The 21128-nt window shown below is 40.4% G+C and overlaps 1 protein-coding gene across 3 annotated transcripts in view; it reads left to right on the forward strand.

Moving 5' to 3' along the window:
- The first annotated feature begins 95 nt into the window (after positions 1-95).
- Lhfpl3 (LHFPL tetraspan subfamily member 3) overlaps positions 96-21128 on the forward strand; it is a 549054-nt gene continuing 528021 nt past the window's right edge. For 2 of the 3 annotated variants that reach the window (XM_021162985.3, XM_021162984.3), the window contains exon 1: positions 97-820. In XM_021162985.3, coding sequence (XP_021018644.1) covers positions 382-820 — 439 coding nt within the window. In that variant the 5' untranslated portion in view covers positions 97-381. Of the gene's footprint in view, positions 821-21128 lie in introns of all 3 variants that reach the window. The other variant, XM_029476925.2, reaches the window with a different exon arrangement.

The following is a 21128-nucleotide window of genomic DNA, read 5'->3' on the forward strand; positions in this document are numbered from 1 at the left end:
TCTGTGACCTGGGGCACCAGCATAGCCCACAGGAAAGAGGGTCAAAGGCGAGATGAAGAGTAAGGGGGCGTGAGGGCTCGCAGGCTTCAGCTGCAGCAGCTGCAGCAACGAACAGAGGAGCGGAGGGTGCAAAGCAGGGCTGGAGCCGGGTCCAGGAGGGAGGGAAGAGGGGGGCGGGAGGCTGTGCCTGGCGAGCCGGAGGGGTGCTCCACGCTCCCCCTCCCTCCTTCCGGGAGCGAGGGTGCAGACTCTAGAACTGGTGCTGCTGGGCTGAGGCGGAGGCAGGGGAATTGCAACGCACGCCGCTCGCTCGGCGAGTGTGTCTCCTGCGCGCCGAGAGGCGGGGGGAGGCGGAGGACCGGGAGGAGGAGGAGGGGGAGAATGCCCGGAGCCGCCGCCGCCGCCGCCGCCGCCGCGATGCTCCCGGCTCAGGAGGCTGCCAAGCTGTACCACACCAACTATGTGCGGAACTCGCGGGCCATCGGCGTGCTGTGGGCCATCTTCACCATCTGCTTTGCCATCGTCAATGTGGTGTGCTTCATCCAGCCCTACTGGATCGGCGACGGCGTGGACACCCCGCAAGCCGGCTATTTCGGGCTCTTCCACTACTGCATCGGCAACGGCTTCTCCCGGGAGCTGACCTGCAGGGGTAGCTTCACGGACTTCTCCACGCTGCCCTCGGGCGCCTTCAAAGCCGCCTCGTTCTTCATCGGCCTCTCCATGATGCTCATCATCGCCTGCATCGTTTGCTTTACCCTCTTCTTCTTCTGCAACACAGCCACCGTGTACAAGATCTGTGCTTGGATGCAGCTCACCTCCGGTGAGTGCGCGCTCACCTCCACGGGGGCGGGGGACCCCTGGGTGTCCGAGCTCCGGAGAGGCTGGAGTGGGAGGGACCGCTTCCTGAGCTCTGCCAGTCCCGGACAACTTAATCCTCTCTCAGGTTGAAGGCGTGGAAGGAGGAACCCCTAGGTTCCTCAGCCTTGGCACTGGCGCCAGGTCCTCAGGCGTTTCGGAACCTCTTGGATGCTAGGGACGCCACCCATAGGGACGCCTTGGAGGCTGAGCAGTTGTTGGGCAGAGTCCGCTCAGAACTAATGATGGGGTAGGGGGGCGGAGAAGTGGCCACTTAGAGGCTGGGCTCGGGGTGTGTGTGTGTGTGTGTGTGTGTGTGTGTGTGTGTGTGTGTGTGTGTGTGTTTATGTGCGTGCGCTGGGGACTGGGGGAGTCTGGTACAAGCGGGTGAAAAGAGGATTTAGAGCAAGCCAACCTGTTCTGCCCTTCCCTGGATTATTTCCGCCTTTGCTTCAGGGTGTGTGAGTGTTGGGAGGAAGGGTGGGGGGCGTGTAAATTTGTCTTTGGCAACCATAAATATTTTATCATCCATCTGGTGATGAGTAAACCCTAATTTTGTTTAAGCACCCCCCTCCCCCGGTTTTCTTAAAAAGAAAAAAAAAATGTAGCATAGAGTGTTCCTTAGCAGTTCCTCGATGCCACACCTCCAGCATCTCCTTGTCAGCCAAGGTCCTTCCATTTCATCTCTAAACAGGCAGAGAGGTCTTGGGAGAATGGGGATTTCTCAAGACCTCATTTTGGGGAAGGGGTGTTAGGAAAGCAGGTGAGGAGAAAACCAGCTTCACCAGCAACCAGTGATCTTCCCTCTATTTAGTGTACTGTTGCCAGCTGAGGATATGAAAGGACTCCCTTCCCCACATCCGCCAGGATCAAAGTTACTTTCAATTAAGAAAGAATGAGGAGTGTCTTCTCTGATGGCTTTGAAGAGTCCGGAAACAACACCTGTGCTTACAGCACTTCTGTTCTGTCTCCTCTCCTGCCTTCCAGTCTCAAGTCAAGGGTCCTTGTTTTTTTTTTTTTTTTTTTTTTTTGACACATTAATGAAGCCCTTTGGAATGGAGGGATCTTGAATGTCTCCAGCAGTTAAACATCTTTATTTATGACTTATTATTATCATCATTATTTAAGTATCTTAGTCTTAAGGGAATGTTTATTCTATGTTTTGAAGGCTTCTGGGAGAAGAGAGATTTCATTACTGAGCTTATCAGAACGTGTAAGATGAGGGAATGCTGAGCTGAAAGATGGTGGGACACGCTAAAGTTCCCGTTATTCTGGGATGCTGGGTCCCTTTGTGCAGCAGAGGCTGGCCTCAAACTCCTGGTGCACTCACTCACCTCAGCCTTCTAGTGCTGGGATCTCAGGCTCTATATCTGTATCAGGAAAGGCTCTTGATCTTGTTAGTTTCATCTAAGAAGTGAAGCTTAACATGGACTGAAGTGCTTGTTTGAGGTTTGTCTTGCTGCATTGCATTTGCATTTACTGTGAAAGTTTGTGTGTGAGGCGCAGGAACGAGCATCCTGTCATCCTGCTGCACAGAAAGAGCTTATTTCCTGTGGTCACTCTGCCCTCCCCAGCTCGAATATATATCCCCTGCTCTGTGTCTTTTTACTCTCATTAATTTTATTGACATTTCAGAAGCAGAATGACTGAGATGTTCAGTAGACTTCTTCATTGCGCTTCTTCATGATACTTTCCTCTGATTTGACTTTGAAGAGAATAGGACAGGCAGGCTGCATATGTTTCAGGGAAACACTTGACCCTACACTGCTAATTTTAATTCTTCTCAGTTAAATGACCTATTTAGACTGGTGATTCGAGTTAGATTATTTCTCAAAGGTCTGAGAGTTGTTGGTGAATACTTCTCCAAAAGCACATAGTTGAGTCTTTTATTTTAATGAAGATTTATATTCTAAAACTGTATTTTTTAAATAAAAATAAAGAAAGCTACCTTTGGGGAAAATGATCACTTTTGAAGTAGCATAAACTTCAGATCTTACAGTGCGGCCTCTTGCTTTTCCTACAATAGATAACACAGAACACGATAAACTCTGGAGCAGGAACACGTGCTGTCATGTGCTCAGACACGAATTAAATGTTCCATTTACATTTCCATACCATTAAAATGCCCTGATAGTCTTTGTACTGCAGTGCGTATGAAGGGATTTTCTTCATCCAGAGATTTGAATAGCCTTAAATATTATGCCTTTAAAAAAAGCCTTTGGAATTTGTTATTTTACCTCTGGTTTCAGTTATTAATCAACTATATTAATAAAATAATCAATTATGATGAGATGTCAATTAAGAATTATGTGAATTGTATTTATAAATTTTAAAGAAATGAGATGAGACCTAGGAGGTATTTGTGAGGAATGATGCATTCAACATGGTTTTAGTTTTAGGTTTTGTTTTTGTTTTTTACTTTTGGGGATGTAAGAAATGTGACATGGTACATAATGTACTAAATGCTCTCTGAGACTGCGGAGCTTTGGATGTCTCCTTTTTTAGTGTTCTTTAATGTTGCATAAGCTTTCCATGTTTATAGTTTAACTACCCAGAGTAACCTCTAGGGAAAATTTCTAAATATGAAAGGTGAGACTTAATGTAGCATTTAATTATTGGATATTCTTTAACCTTAATTTGAAGCTAACTAACTAGCTTGTATGTGTGGCTATCTAATCACTTTAACGTGATAGCATCAGAAGTCAGGTAGAGTGTCAAATTCTACACGAAGTGATACATTAAGATGATGAATGTAGACTATTTTGTAGTAGTATGAAACCTTGAACATTTTAAGGAGCCTGGTGCAGTGATGAACACCTTTAATCCAAGCACTAGGGACACAGAGGCAGGTGGCTATATCTGTGAATTTAAAGCCAGCCAGAACTACATAGTGAGTCCCAGGACAGCTAGGGTAATGAAGAGAGACCCTATATCAAAACAAAACAAAACATAACATAAAAAACAAACAAATAAAACCAAAACAAAATAATAAAAATCATCGTCACCACCGTCATCACCACCACCACCATCATCATCATCACCATCACTACCGCCACCACCACCGTCATCATCATCAATCGTCAACAACAACAACAACAACAACAACTTTATAATGGTTCTGGGAAAGGAACTAGAAATATACTTAATTTATTAGATCTGAAAATGGTATTTTTCACTTGTCTATGTGTGTGACTCTCCTATCGGCAAGGTGAAAAGCTTGTGCTGTCCCACATCCCTTTAGATCATTGCCAAGCAGAAGCCAGAGACCAGGAAATGCAGAGCTAGTAACTAATGGCGCCCTGTCTTTGGGAGCAATCTTAGATGTATGGACTGCTCCTAGTACAGAGACTGGGGACATAGCATCGTGTACCAGGTAAGTATGGTAACCAGAGATGCAGCCCTTCCCCACTCTTCAGACAACAAACTGGGAAGGGAAAAGAGAAACTTTTTTTTCTTTTTTTGTGATTTCTGTAATATATCTGTAATTGTCATGTGAATGAAGTCCTGTTTCTTCCTTAAATCAATATGGAAGGGAACTTTGTTCCTCGGAAATCCCATTCTCTGTTTCTCTATCTGCAAGAAGAGTGTTTCAATGTTTTCAAGTCCAGTAGTAGTGGAATCTTACAGAGATGTCTGGTTTGCTTGTTTAACTGACTGTAGATCTTATCTTAAATTGTTTCTGAAGCTTATATGGCCAAGGGAATATTTTCTTTTTCATCAACTAAGATATGATAGAATGTAAGGCTTTGCCTCTGCCATAGACTTCTGGGTGGACGACAGCTAACAAGGAAGGATTCACTTTTATCCAGGATGGAGGACAGAGTGGGTTTCATTCCCCCCAGCCCATCACAGGCTCAGCATTCTGACTGTCCGGAGGACATACCATAGTAGCAAAGCTGTGTAATGAGCCACTGGGACACTTGCTCAGTGCCTCCTAGCTTCTCTGCCTCAGTTTCCTTAAAAGTATTTTTAGCCACCTTACTTTCTCCACATTGTTTTAGGTGTGGCAAGAGTCACCAAAGGTCATTACTATCTCCCTGAGTCTATACGGACCAAGCCTTTGTAGTGTTTTGTTATCAGTATGACACCATTCATTTTCTCTAGCTCTCACTAACATTTGAAATTAATGATTCCCCGTGTGTTTATTCCCTGTCTGTCTTCCCCAGGGCATTGAACATCAGACCTTACTTTTTTCTTTATATGATAGAGAAGCCAAGAACATATGTATATATTGGGATTAAAAGATGCATGGTCACAGCCTGGTTCTGGCACTTATTTCTTTAGCCAATAAATTCGTTTCTGTGCCTCAGTTGGTCACCTGCAAATACCTGTACCCTCTTTGGAAGAGTGATGTCATTGAACGAACTAATGTATATAATCAATATCTGGCTCATGGTAAACCAAAATACTATGTGACTGTTAGCAGTAGTTGCTTCTATTACTATAAATTACACATCTTATATATTCAGTAAGTTTTGTTCTGCGTTAATTGGTGAAGAGAGAAATAATTATTGTATTGAAGAAAGAAAGAGAAGGTGTTAGAGTTCTCATGTGCTGCAGTGAGAAGAAAACAGCCGTGAGAGTCATGATATTCATCTTTCTCTGTGGCCTCAGCAGGGACTTCACTGAAAGAAAGCTCTTCTGATCCTTAATGGCTATGGTTGTGCCTTGGTGGCTTGTTTCATGATGGGATTTTTCCAAATGGAGGGTTTTCTAATGCTCAGGTAATGATCTTTATTACAACACCAGAAAGCACTCAATCATATCTCAGTTTTCAGCCAATTTTTTTTCTACTACCATTTAGTAGTTCACAAAGAAAAACAGCAGAAAAAACAGCTGCAGGAAATAACCCCACTGAGAATGGCAGTGTTATGTGAGAGCTGGAGATGGGGTTGTCTCTGAAGAGTGGGGTCTGTTCTGGGTTGGTTTTCAGAATGGCAGTGCTATGTGAGAGCCTGGAGATGTGGCTGTCTTTGAAGAGTGGGATCTGTTCTGGGTTGGTTTCTTATGAACTCCAGGAGCAATCAGAAGGGAGCATGTTCTCCAGGATTTTGAGTTGATTCGTCCCGGGCGTTGGTGCATACTTACTCACCCTGGAGCTTGCATTACCTGTCCACACCTGTTCAGGTGGGGCATGTTCAGGGCTTGGAAGGGGCTGCTCTCAAGAGGGGACAAGCTTGGCATTGTCGCAAATCAAGCTCAGTGTTCAGGACAATCAGAAGGCCTTGCTATTTGGCTAGTGCTAAGCATCTGAAAGGAAAAAGTCCTTGCTTCAAGGGGAAGCTGATCTAAGCTAAGTTCAGTGTCAGAAAATTTCCCCAAAGGAGCAACTTCCTCCACTAGAGCATTAGAAATGTCCCTGTAGGTAGAGAGGGAAGGGCGTGTACTGCAAAAGAGGGACATCTGTGTTTCCTAACAATGTCTTCTAGTTACATTTTACAGAGTGAACTCATACAATTTTACCTGTCAATTTAAAAAATTAATACCCTATAAAAAAAACTTTCTATTTATCACTCCAAACAGGCAAGAAAATGATTTGAAATAATTTTAGGAACTGTTTTGTTCCTTATATGTAATATGGCAAGGAAAGTGACAGTTGGATGAGGTTGTAAAAGACATTAATATATTTGTCAAAATAAACAATTTTTGTAACAGCAGGATTCTATGTGAAGATGGGAGAAACATAACAGGTCCCATATAAACCATATGACAGACATTCTGTTACGAGTCCCACAAAGCTGCACATTAGCTTTTCTATAGTAAAAAATGCTAACAATCTGTTTATAAGTTCATAAGTAATTAATAAATATAACAGAAGCCTAACTGGATATAGATGACATGAGCTCAGCACGAAACACCTATCTAGCAGTTGCTGCCTTGGAACGATGCCATGACCTGGGGAAGAGTCTTGGTAGGTAGTTCGGCGTGCTACACTGTGAATACCTCAGAAAAACTTCAAAGTAAACCATACCTTAAGTGAAAAAGTAAGCACAGAGCCTATGACTAGGTTTGTGCACAGTGTGTAATTCAGACCACTTTAACTGTGGTGAAAAGAGATAAGTGTGTATAGAGAGAAGTTTGGAACACACTGGCATGAAGCAAAGAATATTCCAGAAGAATTCCAATTCATGGGTTTAATGGCATGATAACTAGAGCAATTTTAAAGTAGGATTTCCATAATATAGTTGAACTTTTGGGGTCAACACAAACCATCTTTAATTAATGTGAATTTTCCTTATCATAATGAGTCAATTGGAATTTCTATTTGATAGGAGGAAAGACAGATAGGTTGACCTTTCCTCTTAATAACAGCAGGCAGATATTAATGCTGACAGCTAGAGGATGTTAGCATTATTCAGATACAAATAGTAGATAAGCTATTTAATGGCTTAAAGATAGTCCTCTTATGAAAATCACTGGAGCATTTGGAGCTACATAAGAGCAACCCTCAACATTCCAGATGTTCATATAAGTTACACTGTAATTAGACACAATTTGAAATCACTACTGAGCTTCTGCTCTGTTTTGTGCCTATGGCCCAGAGTCCTGGCCATTCAAAGTTTTCATCAGCATAGATGCCATCTCAATCATCTTCTTTATATTTTTCACTAAGAAAAATAGAAAAATGAGTGGCTCACAAGAGGAAGGGCATTTTTTTCCCCAACAGACACAAACTCTGACCTCTACCCAGAAAACAGTTCTGTTTTGTAAGATTTATTTTTATTAATGTATACCACCACCCCACCTCTCTCTCTGTCTCTCTGTCTCTGTCTCTGTCTCTGTCTCTCTCTGTCTCTGTCTCCCTCTGTCTCTGTCTCTGTCTCTGTCTCTCTCTCTCTCTCTCTGTGTGTGTGCGTGTGTGTGTGTGTGTGTGTGCGTGTGTGTTTGAGCCTATGGAGACCAGAGAGCCTCAGATCCCCTGGAGGCTGAGTTACAGGTGGCAGTGAGCTGCCTGACCTGGGTGCTGAAAACTGAATTCTGATTCTCTGGAAGAGAAGCAAATGTTCTTAAGCACAGATCCATCATTTGAACATCAGCAGGAAGACTTTCTGAAGTAGATTTGCCGGTATGGAATTAGTCTCGCTTAATTCTGATCTTTCTGAATGGACCAAGATCTACAGCAGCAAAGGGGCTGCCCATGTATGAGTGCAAGAGGAAGAAAGATCCTAGAGATCCTAGATCTGTGTGAAGTTCCTTTCTCAGCATTATATTGTTTGGGTTATGATTTATCAATGAAAGCGTTAGTGGGGGAGTAAGGAAGGATAATAAAATTAGCAGCTAATAATTGTAGATGTGAAAAATGTCCTTAATTCAGAAGTGGACCTGAAGAACTTAACTAATAGAGAAAACTTTTCCCATCTTTCACCTTATTAGGAAACAATAGCTTAGAGTAATTTAAAGAGCATGCACCTTTATCTAAATTACAGACTGTCATTAGACGTTTTTTAATTAGGTATTTTCTTCATTTACATTTCAAATGCTATCCGGAAAGTCCCCTATACCCTCCCCCTGCCCAGATCCCCAACCCACCCATTCCCGCTTCCTGGCCCTGGCATTCCACTGTACTGGGGCATATGATCTTCGCAAGACCAGGGGCCTCTCCTCCCATTGATGGCTGACTAGGCCATCCTCTGCTACATATGCAACTAGAGACACAGTTCTGGGGGGACTGGTTAGTTCATATTGTTGATCCTCCTATAGGGTTGCAGACCCCTTTAGCTCCTTGGGTACTTTCTCTAGCTCCTTCATTAGGTGCCCTGTGTTCCATCCAATAGATGACTGTGAGCATCCACTTCTGTATTTTTCAGGCACTGGCATAGCCTCACAAGAGAGAGCTATATCAGGGTCCTGTCAGCAAAATCTTGCTGGCATATGCAATAGTGTCTGTGTTTGGTGGTTGTATGTGGGGTAGATCCCTGGGTGGGGCAGTCTCTGCATGGTCCTTCCTTCCTTCTCAGCTCCAAACTTTGTCTGTGTAATTCCTTCCATGGGTATTTTGTTCCCCATTCTAAGAAGGAGTGAAGTAGCCACACTTTGGTCTTCCTTCTTCTTGCGTTTCATGTGTTTTGAAAATTGTATTCTAAGTTTCTGGGCTAATATCCACTTATCAGTGAGTACATATCATGTGTGTTCTTTTGTGATTGGGTTATCTCACTCAGGATGATACCCTCCAGATCCATCCATTTGCCTAAGAATTTCATAAATTCATTGTTTTTAATAGCTGAGTAGTACTCCATTGTATAAATGTACCACATTTTTTTGTATCCATTCCCTTGTTGAGGGACATCTGGGTTCTTTCCAGCTTCTGGCTATTATAAATAAGGATGCTATAAGCATAGTGGAGCATGTGTCCTTATTACAAGTTGAAACATCTTCTGGATATATGCCCAGGAGAGGTATTGCAGGATCTTCTGGTAGTACTATGTTCATTTTTCTGAGGAACTGCCAGACTGATTTCCAGAGTGGTTGTACCAGCTTGCAATTCCACCAGCAATGGAGGAGATTAAAAGATATGGGAAGAATATTCAAAGAAAATCAAGGTGCAGCACTGAAGAACTGAGGTGTGGAATGTGTGTTACATTCCCAGGAGGTCCTGTATTCAACAAGAAGGAAAGGTGATCTAGCTGTGGTGAGTTGCAGGAGCAGAGAAGAAGATACCCAAAATAAGTGAATCATCAGTAAGGAGATGGTGAGGGTCAAGGTTGTATTCTGTGTGATTTAAGAGTATCAGAAGCCTGTTTAGTTTGGTATCTATGACTGAAAATTACATTGGCACAGAACAACTAATACAGGATCATTAATAATAAGTAATACTGTGGGCATGTGTGTTCATTAACTTAGTTTTAACAGGTTGATGAGCCTTCTATACTACTAACTACTGCAGTGTATTGCAACAAATCCTTTATAGAGAAAAAAATTCTGTACTTAGTGTATTAAAAGCCATGAGTAGTGATCCTTTGATGGTTATGACATCTGATTAATAGATTAATGATCAATACTGTCACTGGATTTAAATAGAGTAAAAATGCACTGCAGATACTAAGGCTCTTATTTTTTAAATAGTTTTAAAAAACATTTCCATGAGTACACATATGTGCATGCACTAGGATGAACTATGAAGTGTATTGATATTTGTTGCCTATCCTCACTCAGCAACTCTAAAAGACACTTGCAGAGGTGGAAATGATTTAATAAGGGTTTTGAAAAATAATTATCCCTTCTCAAGAATATCTTGAAAGATTTGCAGCATGAGTACATAGTTATATGTTTATTAGAAGGAAGATTAGAAAAAGATATACTTGACAAGAAATTTGACATTTTTGGTATTTTTTCACCTTCATTTAATATCTTATATTAATTAACTAGTTGTTATATACCTCAGATTTTGAATGGAATTAAAATTAGAATTATTTCCCTAGTTGGGGTTTTCTTAACATTCTTTCTGTACTATTAAAATAAGTCATACAGTCTATCTTTGAGCAATAATATAGATTTTTAAAAATTCCACTTAAACAAATATATATAACCTAGTGTCAAACAGATATAGATTTATAGACTTCTTTCAGTAAGGCCACTGAAAAATTAGCATATTCTTCTCTTTTATTTAATAAAGAAACAATAATGTTCCATACTGTCAAGCAATTCCCACTTGCAAAACCTTAGGGTTGGTAAACTTAGCCTATGTAGGAATCCTACATTGGTATTACTATGATCATTTTTTTAGATGAGTAAGTTGAGTTTTTAACATTGTTCAATGTTTCTTGCACACGTGTTTCTTGGTGGTGTGGAAGCAGAGATGGTGACTCTAATTGTTTAATCACAATCACAGTTACAGATCATTTGGGCAATTAAAGTGAGGGAAGAGAACCAAGAATGTGATCATAATATTTGCACCTTGGCTAGGTAACTTACTGGCTGGATGACTTTGGTTAGGCCAACTAAATATTTCCTTGACTTTTTTTCTCTTAGGCCTATACAATTGTATGAATTTTTATGATTAGAAAAATATTTCCAAAGTTATGAAAATTAAAAATATTTTATCTGCTAGTGACGTTTTGTTGTGCATGTACCAGGGAATCAAATACTAGGAAATCTTCAAATGTAGGGTGAGATTAAGGCAGAAAGGAAACAGCTGTAGTCTGAGAACCAGGCAGCAGAGCTTGGGTTCCATGATCTAAGAGCAACTTACCTTTTGTGTCCATGGGATAATCGAACTGGACCCTGAAGGAGGCCTATAGTAAGCTTTGAAGAGCTTGCCTATCTTTGCTGTTTTGTTGTTAGGACTGTCTCTGAAGAGCTCATGAATCATAAGGATTTAGTCACAGAATTTAGTGTGCAGAAGGCACTGCAATCACAGTGTGCTACCTAGTAGGTGACAGTTATGCCACATGTGTGATTGATCTACTGTGTTCTGAGGATTAAGAAGGAAAATGGTGGACACTTTGTGTAGGTCATGGTGAAATGGGAGTGTAAGTTTACTAGGACTGCATATCTGCCTGTGACCCAGAGGGACAATAAACAATGAATATTCTCTGCTCGATGTAGTGTCAAGATCGATTGTGTGGTGACCGCCCAGCACTGCTGTGGATCACAGAGCTGATCAAATAAGCCCCACCAGATTTAGCTTTGGGGATGCAGTGAGCACAGCCGGGATATCTTGTAGATCATAGTGCAAACCCTGTTCTTTATAGCCTCCATGTTTGTAAGGGCTTTCCAAGGAGAGGGGCTTAAGCCAGGAGAAGGGCCAGCATCAAGCTGCCCTAGCGGCTGCAGAGGACCCCTCACCTGACCATAGGATGGTCTCTAGAGGGAGCTCCAGCCCTGTCATCTCCTGTGTTCCAGAACTTTGCCTTTTACAGTCTCATCCCAACACTTTCTGACTGATGTTACTCTCAAAATAACACTTGGGAGGATGGAGAGCATGGAATGACACGTGAAAGCAGAGAAAGAAGAAAGGACGAGCCAGAATGTGTTCAGTAGAAGGGGAAGTCCGTTTACCTGCAGAACATGTCTATTCCTTTTGGATATTCTTTTAGTTCCTTTCATTGGTGTTAGAGTTCATAGAAACCAGTTTCTATGATTTATCAGAACTTCACATAAGCTGTCAGGACTTTCTGTTGACTATCTTTGTAAAGGTATGATTGACAAAACCGACTGTCCCTCTTCAGGACATTTTGGCAAGTCACTGAAAAACAGCTAATGAATTCAGAAGTAGAGCACTGTGAACTGCCTAGGTGGTCATAAGGTATACACTGTCTGCACCTCTGCAGTAACCTTCATCATGTTTTTGCAAGTTTAGAAATTAGAGTTAGAAATTCCATTTCTTGAGAAAAATTTGAGGTTTTTCAAATTGAAAATAAACATTTGATAACTCAAAACATGGATCTTAGCCACAGGTAACAAGACAAAACAAAACAAAACAAAACAAAACAAAACAAAACAAAACAAAACAAAACAAAACAAAAAAAAAATGCTTGTTTCAAGAGAAAAAGAATGAGTCCCCACTTTCTCCTCTTGATGCCACTCAAAGGAAACATAAATAAATTCCACCTCATTTTCCCTTCCCCTTTTCCTGAACATTGGTTTCTATTTTATCTCTTTGGGAACCTGAGCAGGCAATTCTTTAGATGAAACCGCCAAGCCCACAAGCACTCTTTCTGCACAATGTTGGGCCTTTTCTTTCCATCGCAGCCCTGGAGAGTGTTCTAGTAATCACAGCCAGAGTTCTTCATTAGCTTTGATACCCTCCACAAACCCAGGCCACCAGAGCATCAAGAGCTGAAAGAACCAAACAGAAAATCTGAAACTACATGGATGCTCCAACTGTATATAGCACAGCAGCACAGCAGTGGGACCTCTTAGATTGTGTGTGTGTGTGTGTGTGTGTGTGTGTGTGTGTGTGTGTGTGCCGAGCAGAGGGAGAATGTCTGCAATCGATGTAAGTTCATTTGAAAAGGACTATGCCTTCTCCTGCCTGTTAAATAGTTGAGCTTTTAAGAAACATCTCTCAAAAACCAAACTAAAGATTACAAGGGAGACCTTTCAGTGCTGAAATTTTAATTGTAACAGGTTTCCTGAGGGCATCAAATGGAGGTAACATACAGATCTTCGTTTCTAAGTCATATGCTAACATGAACAGTTTGTTAATTTTGTATTTATTCCCCAAATAAGTGATACCCAAGTTTAATGTAAAAATTTGACTTTTAGGAAATCAAGCTTGGACACACATCATGAGAGGACCTTCAAAGTTTCTTTTGTAGCTATGTTATTTAGCTTACCCATCGGTTTTGTTTTGTTTCTCACTTAACAAAGTGAGTTATTGTTTCAGTTCATCTGCCAATGAGTTATGAAAAATGTGCTTTATATTTGTGTGTAAGTGTCCATATGGATGCGTTTGTACACACAGACACAGAGCACACAGACACCATAACACACACACAGAGACACACAGACACACACACAGAGATCTTTATTCTCTGTGTGTGTTTATGTTAGCATTTGTGTTTTGTTGGGAAATGTACTTAGGGCATCTTGTATGCTGGGAAGGGCTCTGTCACTGAACTGTGTTACCAGGCTTTTTTGTGTTGTAGTTGTTGTTATTGTTGGCTTTGTGTGAACAATGATGGTACTGGGGATTGAAGTCCTTAACTCATGTACAGTAGGCCAGTACTCTACCCCTGACCAATGTGTAATGAAGTGATCATTTGTCTCCTTGCTAATCCCTGTCTACTTTCTCCAGTTTTGAGTTATTAAAACTTGATCTTTGACAAAGAAGCCAAGCATATACAATAGAAAAAAGAAAGCATCTTCAATAACTGTTGCTGGTCTAACTGGCTATCTGTATGTAGAAAAATGAAAATAGACCCATATTTGTCACCTTGCACAAAGCTCAAGTCCAAGAAGATCAAGGACCTCAACATAAAACCAGAAACACTGAATCTACTAAGAAAGAAAGTCGGAAAGAGCCTTGAACTCATTGGCCCAGGGGAAATTTGCTAAATAGAACTCCAATGGCACAAGCTCTAAGATCAAGAATTGATAAATTGGACTTTATGAAACTGGAAAGTTTCTGTAAGGCAAAGGACATAGTCAATAAGACAAATCAGCCACCTACAGATTGGGAAAAAAATCTTTACTAACCCCACATCTGATAGAGGGCTAATATCTAAAATATATAAAGAACTCAAGAAGCTAACCACCAAAAAACCAATCAACCCAATCAAAAATAGGGTATAGAACTAAACTGAATATTCACAGCAGAGGAATCTCAAACGGCTGAGAAACACCTAAAGAAAGGTTCAAAGTCCTTAGTGATTACAGAAATGCAAATCAAAATGACCCTGAGATTCCACCTTACACCAATCACAATGGCAAAGATTGTGACTCAGATTGTCACTCAGGTGACAAAGATTGTCACTCAGGTGACAACACATGTTGGAGAGGATGTGAAGAAAGAGGAACACTCCTCCATTGCTGGTGGGATTGCAAACTGGTACAATCACTCTGGAAATCAATCTGGAAGTTCCTCAGAAAACTGGAAATTGATCTACCTGAAGACCCAGCAATACCACTCTTGGGAATATACTCAAAAGATGCCCTACCATGGCACACAGACACATGTTCCACTATGTTCATAGTGACCTTGTTTGTGATAGCCAAAAGCTGGGAACAACCTAGATGTCCCACTATAGAAGAATGGATACAAAGAAATGTGGTTCATTTACATAATGGAGTGCTACTCAGCTATTAAGAATGAGGACATTTTGCAGGCAAATGGATGGAATTAGAGTAAGGTAACTCAGATCCAAAAGGACATGCGTGGTATGTACTCACTAGTGAGTAGATATTAACCACCCCCCCAAAAGAACAAAAAAAGTACAAAATACCCAAGGTACAATCCACAGAACTCAAAAAGGTCAACAAGCTGAAGGACCCAAGTAAGGATGCCTCAGTCCCACTTGGGAGAAAGAAGAAAGCAACCACAGGTGGGAAGGAGGGAGGGATTTGGGAATAGATGGGGATGGGGGGAGAGGGGAACATGATCTGGTATTGGGTGGGGGAAAAGGACTGAAACTTTGAGGGCCAGCAGAAAGAATGGAAAAAGGCAACCTCAGGAGATCGGAGATTGGGGGGGACCCTCCATAATGTACCAGAGACCTGGGCGGTGAGAGACTTTCAGGACTCAGAGGGAGGGACCTTAGATGAAATGCCCTACATTAGGAAGAGGGAACTTGTAGAACCCACCTCCAGTAGAAAAACAGGGCATCAATTGAAGGGATGGGGTTGCCATTCCACAGTCAAAATTGTTCCTGTCTAAAAGAACTGCAGGGATGGAAATGGAGAGAAGTCTGAGGAAAAGAAGGTCTAGCAACATGTACAAAGTGGGATCCAGCTCAAGGGGAGGCCTCAAGACTTGACACTATTACTGAGGCTATGGAGCACTCACAAAAAGGGACCTATCATGACTGCCCTTGGAAAGACCCAACCAGCAGCTCAAAAAGAGTCACATGCAGATATTTGCACCCAACCAATGGACAGAAGCTGCTGACCCCTGTAGTTGAATTAGAGGAAAGCTGAAAGAAGCTGAGGAGGACAACTCTGTAGGAGGACCGGCAGTCTTAATTAAACTGAACCCCCAAGATCTCTCAGACACTGGACCACCAACCAGGCACTATACACCAGCTGATATGAGGCCCCCAACACATATACAGCAGAGGGTCTGCCGTGTCTGGGTTCAGTCAGAGAAGATGCACCTAACCCTCAAGAGACTGGAGAACCTAGGGAGTTTAGAGATCTGGTGGAGTGTGGGATGGGGACAGCCTTGTGTTGACAGGGGGTGGGGAGGAGGTATGGGATGTGGAACAATCAGAGGGTGGACTAGGAGGACAATAACATCTGGAGTTTTACTAAATAAGTAAATTAAATAAATAGATAAATAAATAAATATTTTAAAAACATGTAGTTTTATTTTTAATATACTTATCATAATAAATTATTTAATTAGTTTGTTTTTAAGGAAAATTGTTTTAATATTTTACTATTCACTGTAACATATACCATAGATATTTATTGTTTTATATATTATTATTTTTTATAAAGATTATTTTATAGATCATTAACAATCTCTATTTATTAGGTTAAAAAACTTCTTTTATATTCCTTCATCAAATAGAAAATGTGTATGTTCAGTTTTATTGAGCACATTTTGTGCTTTTAGTGAGATGATTATGTTAATTAATATGCTCTAATGAGTTAAGTCATGATTGTAGGTTTTCAAATATTGGTGTAATCATGCCTTTAAAACTTTACTGTACAAAACTCAGACTCTAATGATTGGCTGTTTTTTGTCAAACTGTCTTCATTTAGTGTGAATGTCAAGCTTATGTAACATTCACAGTTAAGACATCTTTCTCTTGCCTTCTCTGAAGGAACTTGTATGTGAGCAGAACGATTTGTCCTTGAATGTTTTAACACCGCTTTCACATCCTGGCCTGCTATTTCTTTGTTGTGGGATTTTAAACCACAGCTAACATTTCTCTTGTTGCTACAGAATTGTTAATATTTTGAAAATTTCATCTTATGCAGATGTATTTTTGTAAAATGTTTCAACTTATTTACATTTTCAAATTCATTGATATGAAGTGATTTATAATATAACCATAATTGTATGGACTGACTCTATTGATTTTCTTTTTTATATAATGTATTTGCTTTTATTTTATGTGTATTGATGCTTTGCCTGCATGTATGTATGTGTAAGGGTGTTGCCTCCTGGAATTACAGACAGTTGTGACCCACCATGTGAGTGCTAGATTTGAACCCAGGTCTTCTGGAAGAGCAGTCAGTGTTCCCAACTGCTAAGCCATCTCTCCAGCCTCATGTCTTGATTTTCTCTGGATCATTTTGTGCCAAGATTTGTTTGATTTACTTCCTATCAGAATAAAATTTAAGTTTGTGTTTCTTCTCCATTGCTATCTCATTTATGACAATAGTTTCTCCTTTGGATTTTCTCTTGAATTTCCTTTGGATTTTGTCTCTTGTACCTTTTGTGACTTCCTCATCTTGTCACCAAATGTTTAACTTTGTAGTTGCTTCAGATTTTTATTAGAGAAACAAAAAAATCCCAGTTGCTTATCAGTAGGAATATCTTTGAAGGGGATATCATTAGACATGTCGTGGGGGAGGGGCTCAGGTGGACACCCACAATGTCCCAACAGCAAGGTTGCCTAAACAAGATCCAAAGAAAGATGACACCAACAGGCTACTTAATGTAGAAAGGGAACCCTTGAAGGACCCCAACCCTACACCAAGTGCTGTAGGCTAACTAAGGGAAGCTGAGAGCAGGAGAGATAGTCTTCCAACAGGAAGAAGCCTCTAGCTGATTATTCAGTACCAAGTGTGTGCTCAGCCCTGAAATCACATACGTGTAAGTATGATTATAGAGACTGAAACTGTAGAACTCGAGGAAAAGATGTCAAGAATTTGAATTTTTGTGACAGTCTGAGGGGTAAACGAAAAAATAATATAATTTTATTTTAAAGTATAAAACACTTAAACTTTCATGTGTATGAGTGTTTGATCAGGATGTATTTCTGTTGACCATGTGTGTGCTGGGTTCCCACTGAAGCTAGAAGATGTCAGATTCCCTGGGATTGGAGTTATAGATGGCCATGATCTGCCATGGGGCTGCTGGGAATTGAACCCAGATCCTCTAGAAGAGCAGAGAGTGCTTTAAGCTGTGGAGTCATCGCCTCATTCCCTAAACACTTTGTTTAGGAATTACATGTAACCATTTCAAACAAAGTGTAGGTAAAAATGATGTTCATAAAAACATGATTGTTTTCATAGAATCATTTATAAATCTTTTAGTGACATGATTTAGATAAGCATGCTTACTTGTGCTCACTATAGTTAACAGTTCATATATTCCATTTTTATGATGTGCACAGTAAGTGCAGTGCATGTTTTTACAAAGTGGAACGTGAGTGCTCCAAATGTTCATGAGCTTACTGTTATCATTGTCTATGATAAATGATATGACAAATCCTTGATCATTAATAACCATTTATTAAGTTAATGTCAGGTTTAATGCTTTATTACCCTCTATCTCAAAAAACCCTCTTACTCCTCATAATTTATTACATTCAAAATAAATTTTGAAGTTTTTCACCTAGAAGCCATTGGTTTTCTGTTTGACAGAAATTTGGGAGAATTGTCTGGTCAACCTGCTTCCCCAAATATAAGCCCTTTGGCTTGCATGCAGCTGACATGCTATGGCTGCATAAAAACTTCAAACACAGAGACATGCTCCCTATTGGTGCCATTGATGAAAGGAAAAATGATGGAAAACATGGGATGATGTGAGCAAACTTATTATGTTTATATAATATATAATATCTGAAGGAACTACTCAGAAACACAAGCCTCCCACAGCCAAAAAACCAGCATCCTTTCCTAAGATAAACTTTATTTCCAGCGACCACTATATGGAATGTAGTAGATTTCTTTTAGTTTACCAGAAAAAAAATCAAATGAGATTAAAAGACAAAAGCTGCACTTGGGTCATCAGTTCATTCATTCATTCATTCATTCATATCTTTCCTGTTGCTAGGGAAGGTGGGAGGATTAAAATACTTCCTACTCTTGATGATCTTTTTGTGGTTAGTTCTTTTTCTCCTATTGTAAAGAATTTTTGCTTTACTGAGAAAAAAAGTGGAGGCAGCCAACCATGCTAGATAAGTGGCTAAGTCAGTCTTGATCTCAGAGCATCTGGTCTCAGTGGTGCCTGCTTCATGTGCAAGGCCATTGCCTAACTTTAGACCACTTTCTTTGTCTGTCTCTGCATTAGTTTCTGCCTTTCCAAAACAAAAATAAAAGTAGTACCTATCTTGAGTTTATCATACACACAGAAAAGGAGGAGCCATTAGCTATCAGTACCATCATTGCCTGCATCACTATTGGCTGCATCACCCCATCATTCTAGGGAGGTAGGCCCAGAGCAGTGTGACAGACAAAGCATCCACCAGTGTGCTGTTCCATGCATACTAGATGACTTCAATAGTTCCTTTAATTTTTAATCTTGAAAAGGAATTGTGTGCACCCTGGATTTATCCATTTAATGATTCTGTTGTACTTTTTGAAAGCTAAATGAGGCCATTTCTTTTCATCCTAGCCTTTTTTGGGATTCGGCAGTAGTAAGTAGAAAACAGGAAGACATGAACATCTCTTCTCTTTTGGTCTTCTTTTGGAATTGGGGTATATACTCACTGAGGCTTAAACAGGAAGTAGAAGAGTGAGCATTTACAGCTCCCTGTGACTCTTAACATTGCTGCTTCCCAAGGAGGTGATGTGTTGCCTATGGAATGCCATTGTAACATCTAACAGCCAAGGGGGCTTGTTTTCCAAGTTTACCTTTTCCTCCCATGTATGGAACATGCCACAACTCAGAGCCCTCTCCAAAGCACTGCTCTAAAGACAATTTCTCAGCATTGCTTACATAATGGATTATCCTACAGACTCTGTGCAAAAGATCTTATAATGTTTGGAAGAGGTAAACTGCTCAAGAAAGTGAGTTCTGTTTTCTTATTATTACATCTTGTGTGTGTGTGGGGGGGGAGGCACAGGTATACCACAGCACACATGGGGAAGTCTAAGGACCATTTGCAAGAGTTGGTTTTCTTCTTCCATTGTGTGAATCCCAGGAATCAAACTCAGATTGCCTGACCCACTGAGGCACTTGAAGGCTCCAAAGCTCTATTTTAATATGTTTCTAAATGATGAACCATGAAACAAACTCAACTATGTTTTAATATCTTGTGTACATGAATATGTATGGTGTGTAGGCTAAATGACTCATATTACTCAGGAAAAATGCACTGGAAATAGGTATTTTGTTAAAATCAGGTATGTGTATCCTGTGGTTTGTAATTTGACCATAATATTCAGAACCAGTATAGAACCAAGTAAACATTAACATATTTGAGTATAAACCTTGTTTTTAAATCGATTATTTTCCAGAAAGGGTTCTGTTCTTAGCTTTCAAGGGAACGGCCACAAAATCTAAGTGCTAAGAAGTTTGGGAAGATCTAGAGGACAAGAGCCAAAAACAGAAGACTACAGAGTGCACAGGTTAAGGCACAAACAGATGGGCTAACCTGGGACAGAAGCAACAGCATACTAAACATGTGCTGTGAAGTCCCCACTGTCTCTGCCACATGTGCAGACATCTATATAATGGCAGTGGGAGAAGGGCTGGCCAATAACAGTGCAGCCAGAAACAAAGAACCTTCAAGTCCCCCTCCTCCTTGTCCTCCTCCTCCTTTATTTCTTCCCCTTCCTCCTCCTTATTCTCCTCTCTTGATTTTTCTTCTTCATATGCCTTGAAGTTCAAATTCTCATAGAAAACAAAACTAAAGCAAATCTCAGAATCCAAGTTTATAAATGAAAGACAAAAAAAAAATGCTACATAGGTAAAGAGCAAACATCCTACCTAGAAGTTAACAAGAAGAAGGTACGAAGTTATAGAAAAATTTCAAAGAATCTTCAAAATATAGTATCAGTTTGTTGCTACTGAGGGCAATAATAAAGTACAGCCCTAGAGATATTTTATAATCATTTTTCTTACATGCTATTTCACCTTTTCACTGTTGTGAATTTTTAGAAGTAAAACATAACTTATAAATAAAAAGTGTATAGCATCTTGGTATATTTTTCAATTATATTTTATTTTATGTCTATGAGTATTTTGCTTGCATGTATTTCTGTGTACTACATGCATGTCTGGTACCCATGGAAACCAGAAAAGAGTGTTGGATTCCCTGGATCCAGATTTTCAGGTGGGTACAACCATTTTGATGATAAGAGTTGAACTGTGGTCCTCTGGGACCAGCCAGTACTCATAACCATTGAGCCATCTCTTCTGATCCTTTGGTACATTTAATGTAACTACAAACTAGCTTGTTTACTGAGGGTTCATGTTATACCAAGTATCTCTGGGCCTTACCTATTATTTCATTTATTCCTAATATTAGCTATTATCATTTCCATTCACTGGAGAGGGAATACAGGCATAGAAAAATTAAGACATGTTGCTCAGGATCACACAGCTAGAGTTTGCTGTTCAGTACAGCATCATTAGGAGTATGTGGCTGCCTTAAATTAAGTCTAGATGAAATTAATTAAACATTTAGTTTCTTAGTGGCCTTACACACACTTGAAATCCTCCATTGGTCCACGTGCTAGTAATATTGGATAGCGTCAAGCAGAATATCTCT

This window comes from Mus caroli, unplaced genomic scaffold (assembly GCF_978045245.1).
Source record: "Mus caroli unplaced genomic scaffold, Mus_caroli_1 scaffold_4, whole genome shotgun sequence".
NCBI lineage: Eukaryota > Metazoa > Chordata > Mammalia > Rodentia > Muridae > Mus > Mus caroli.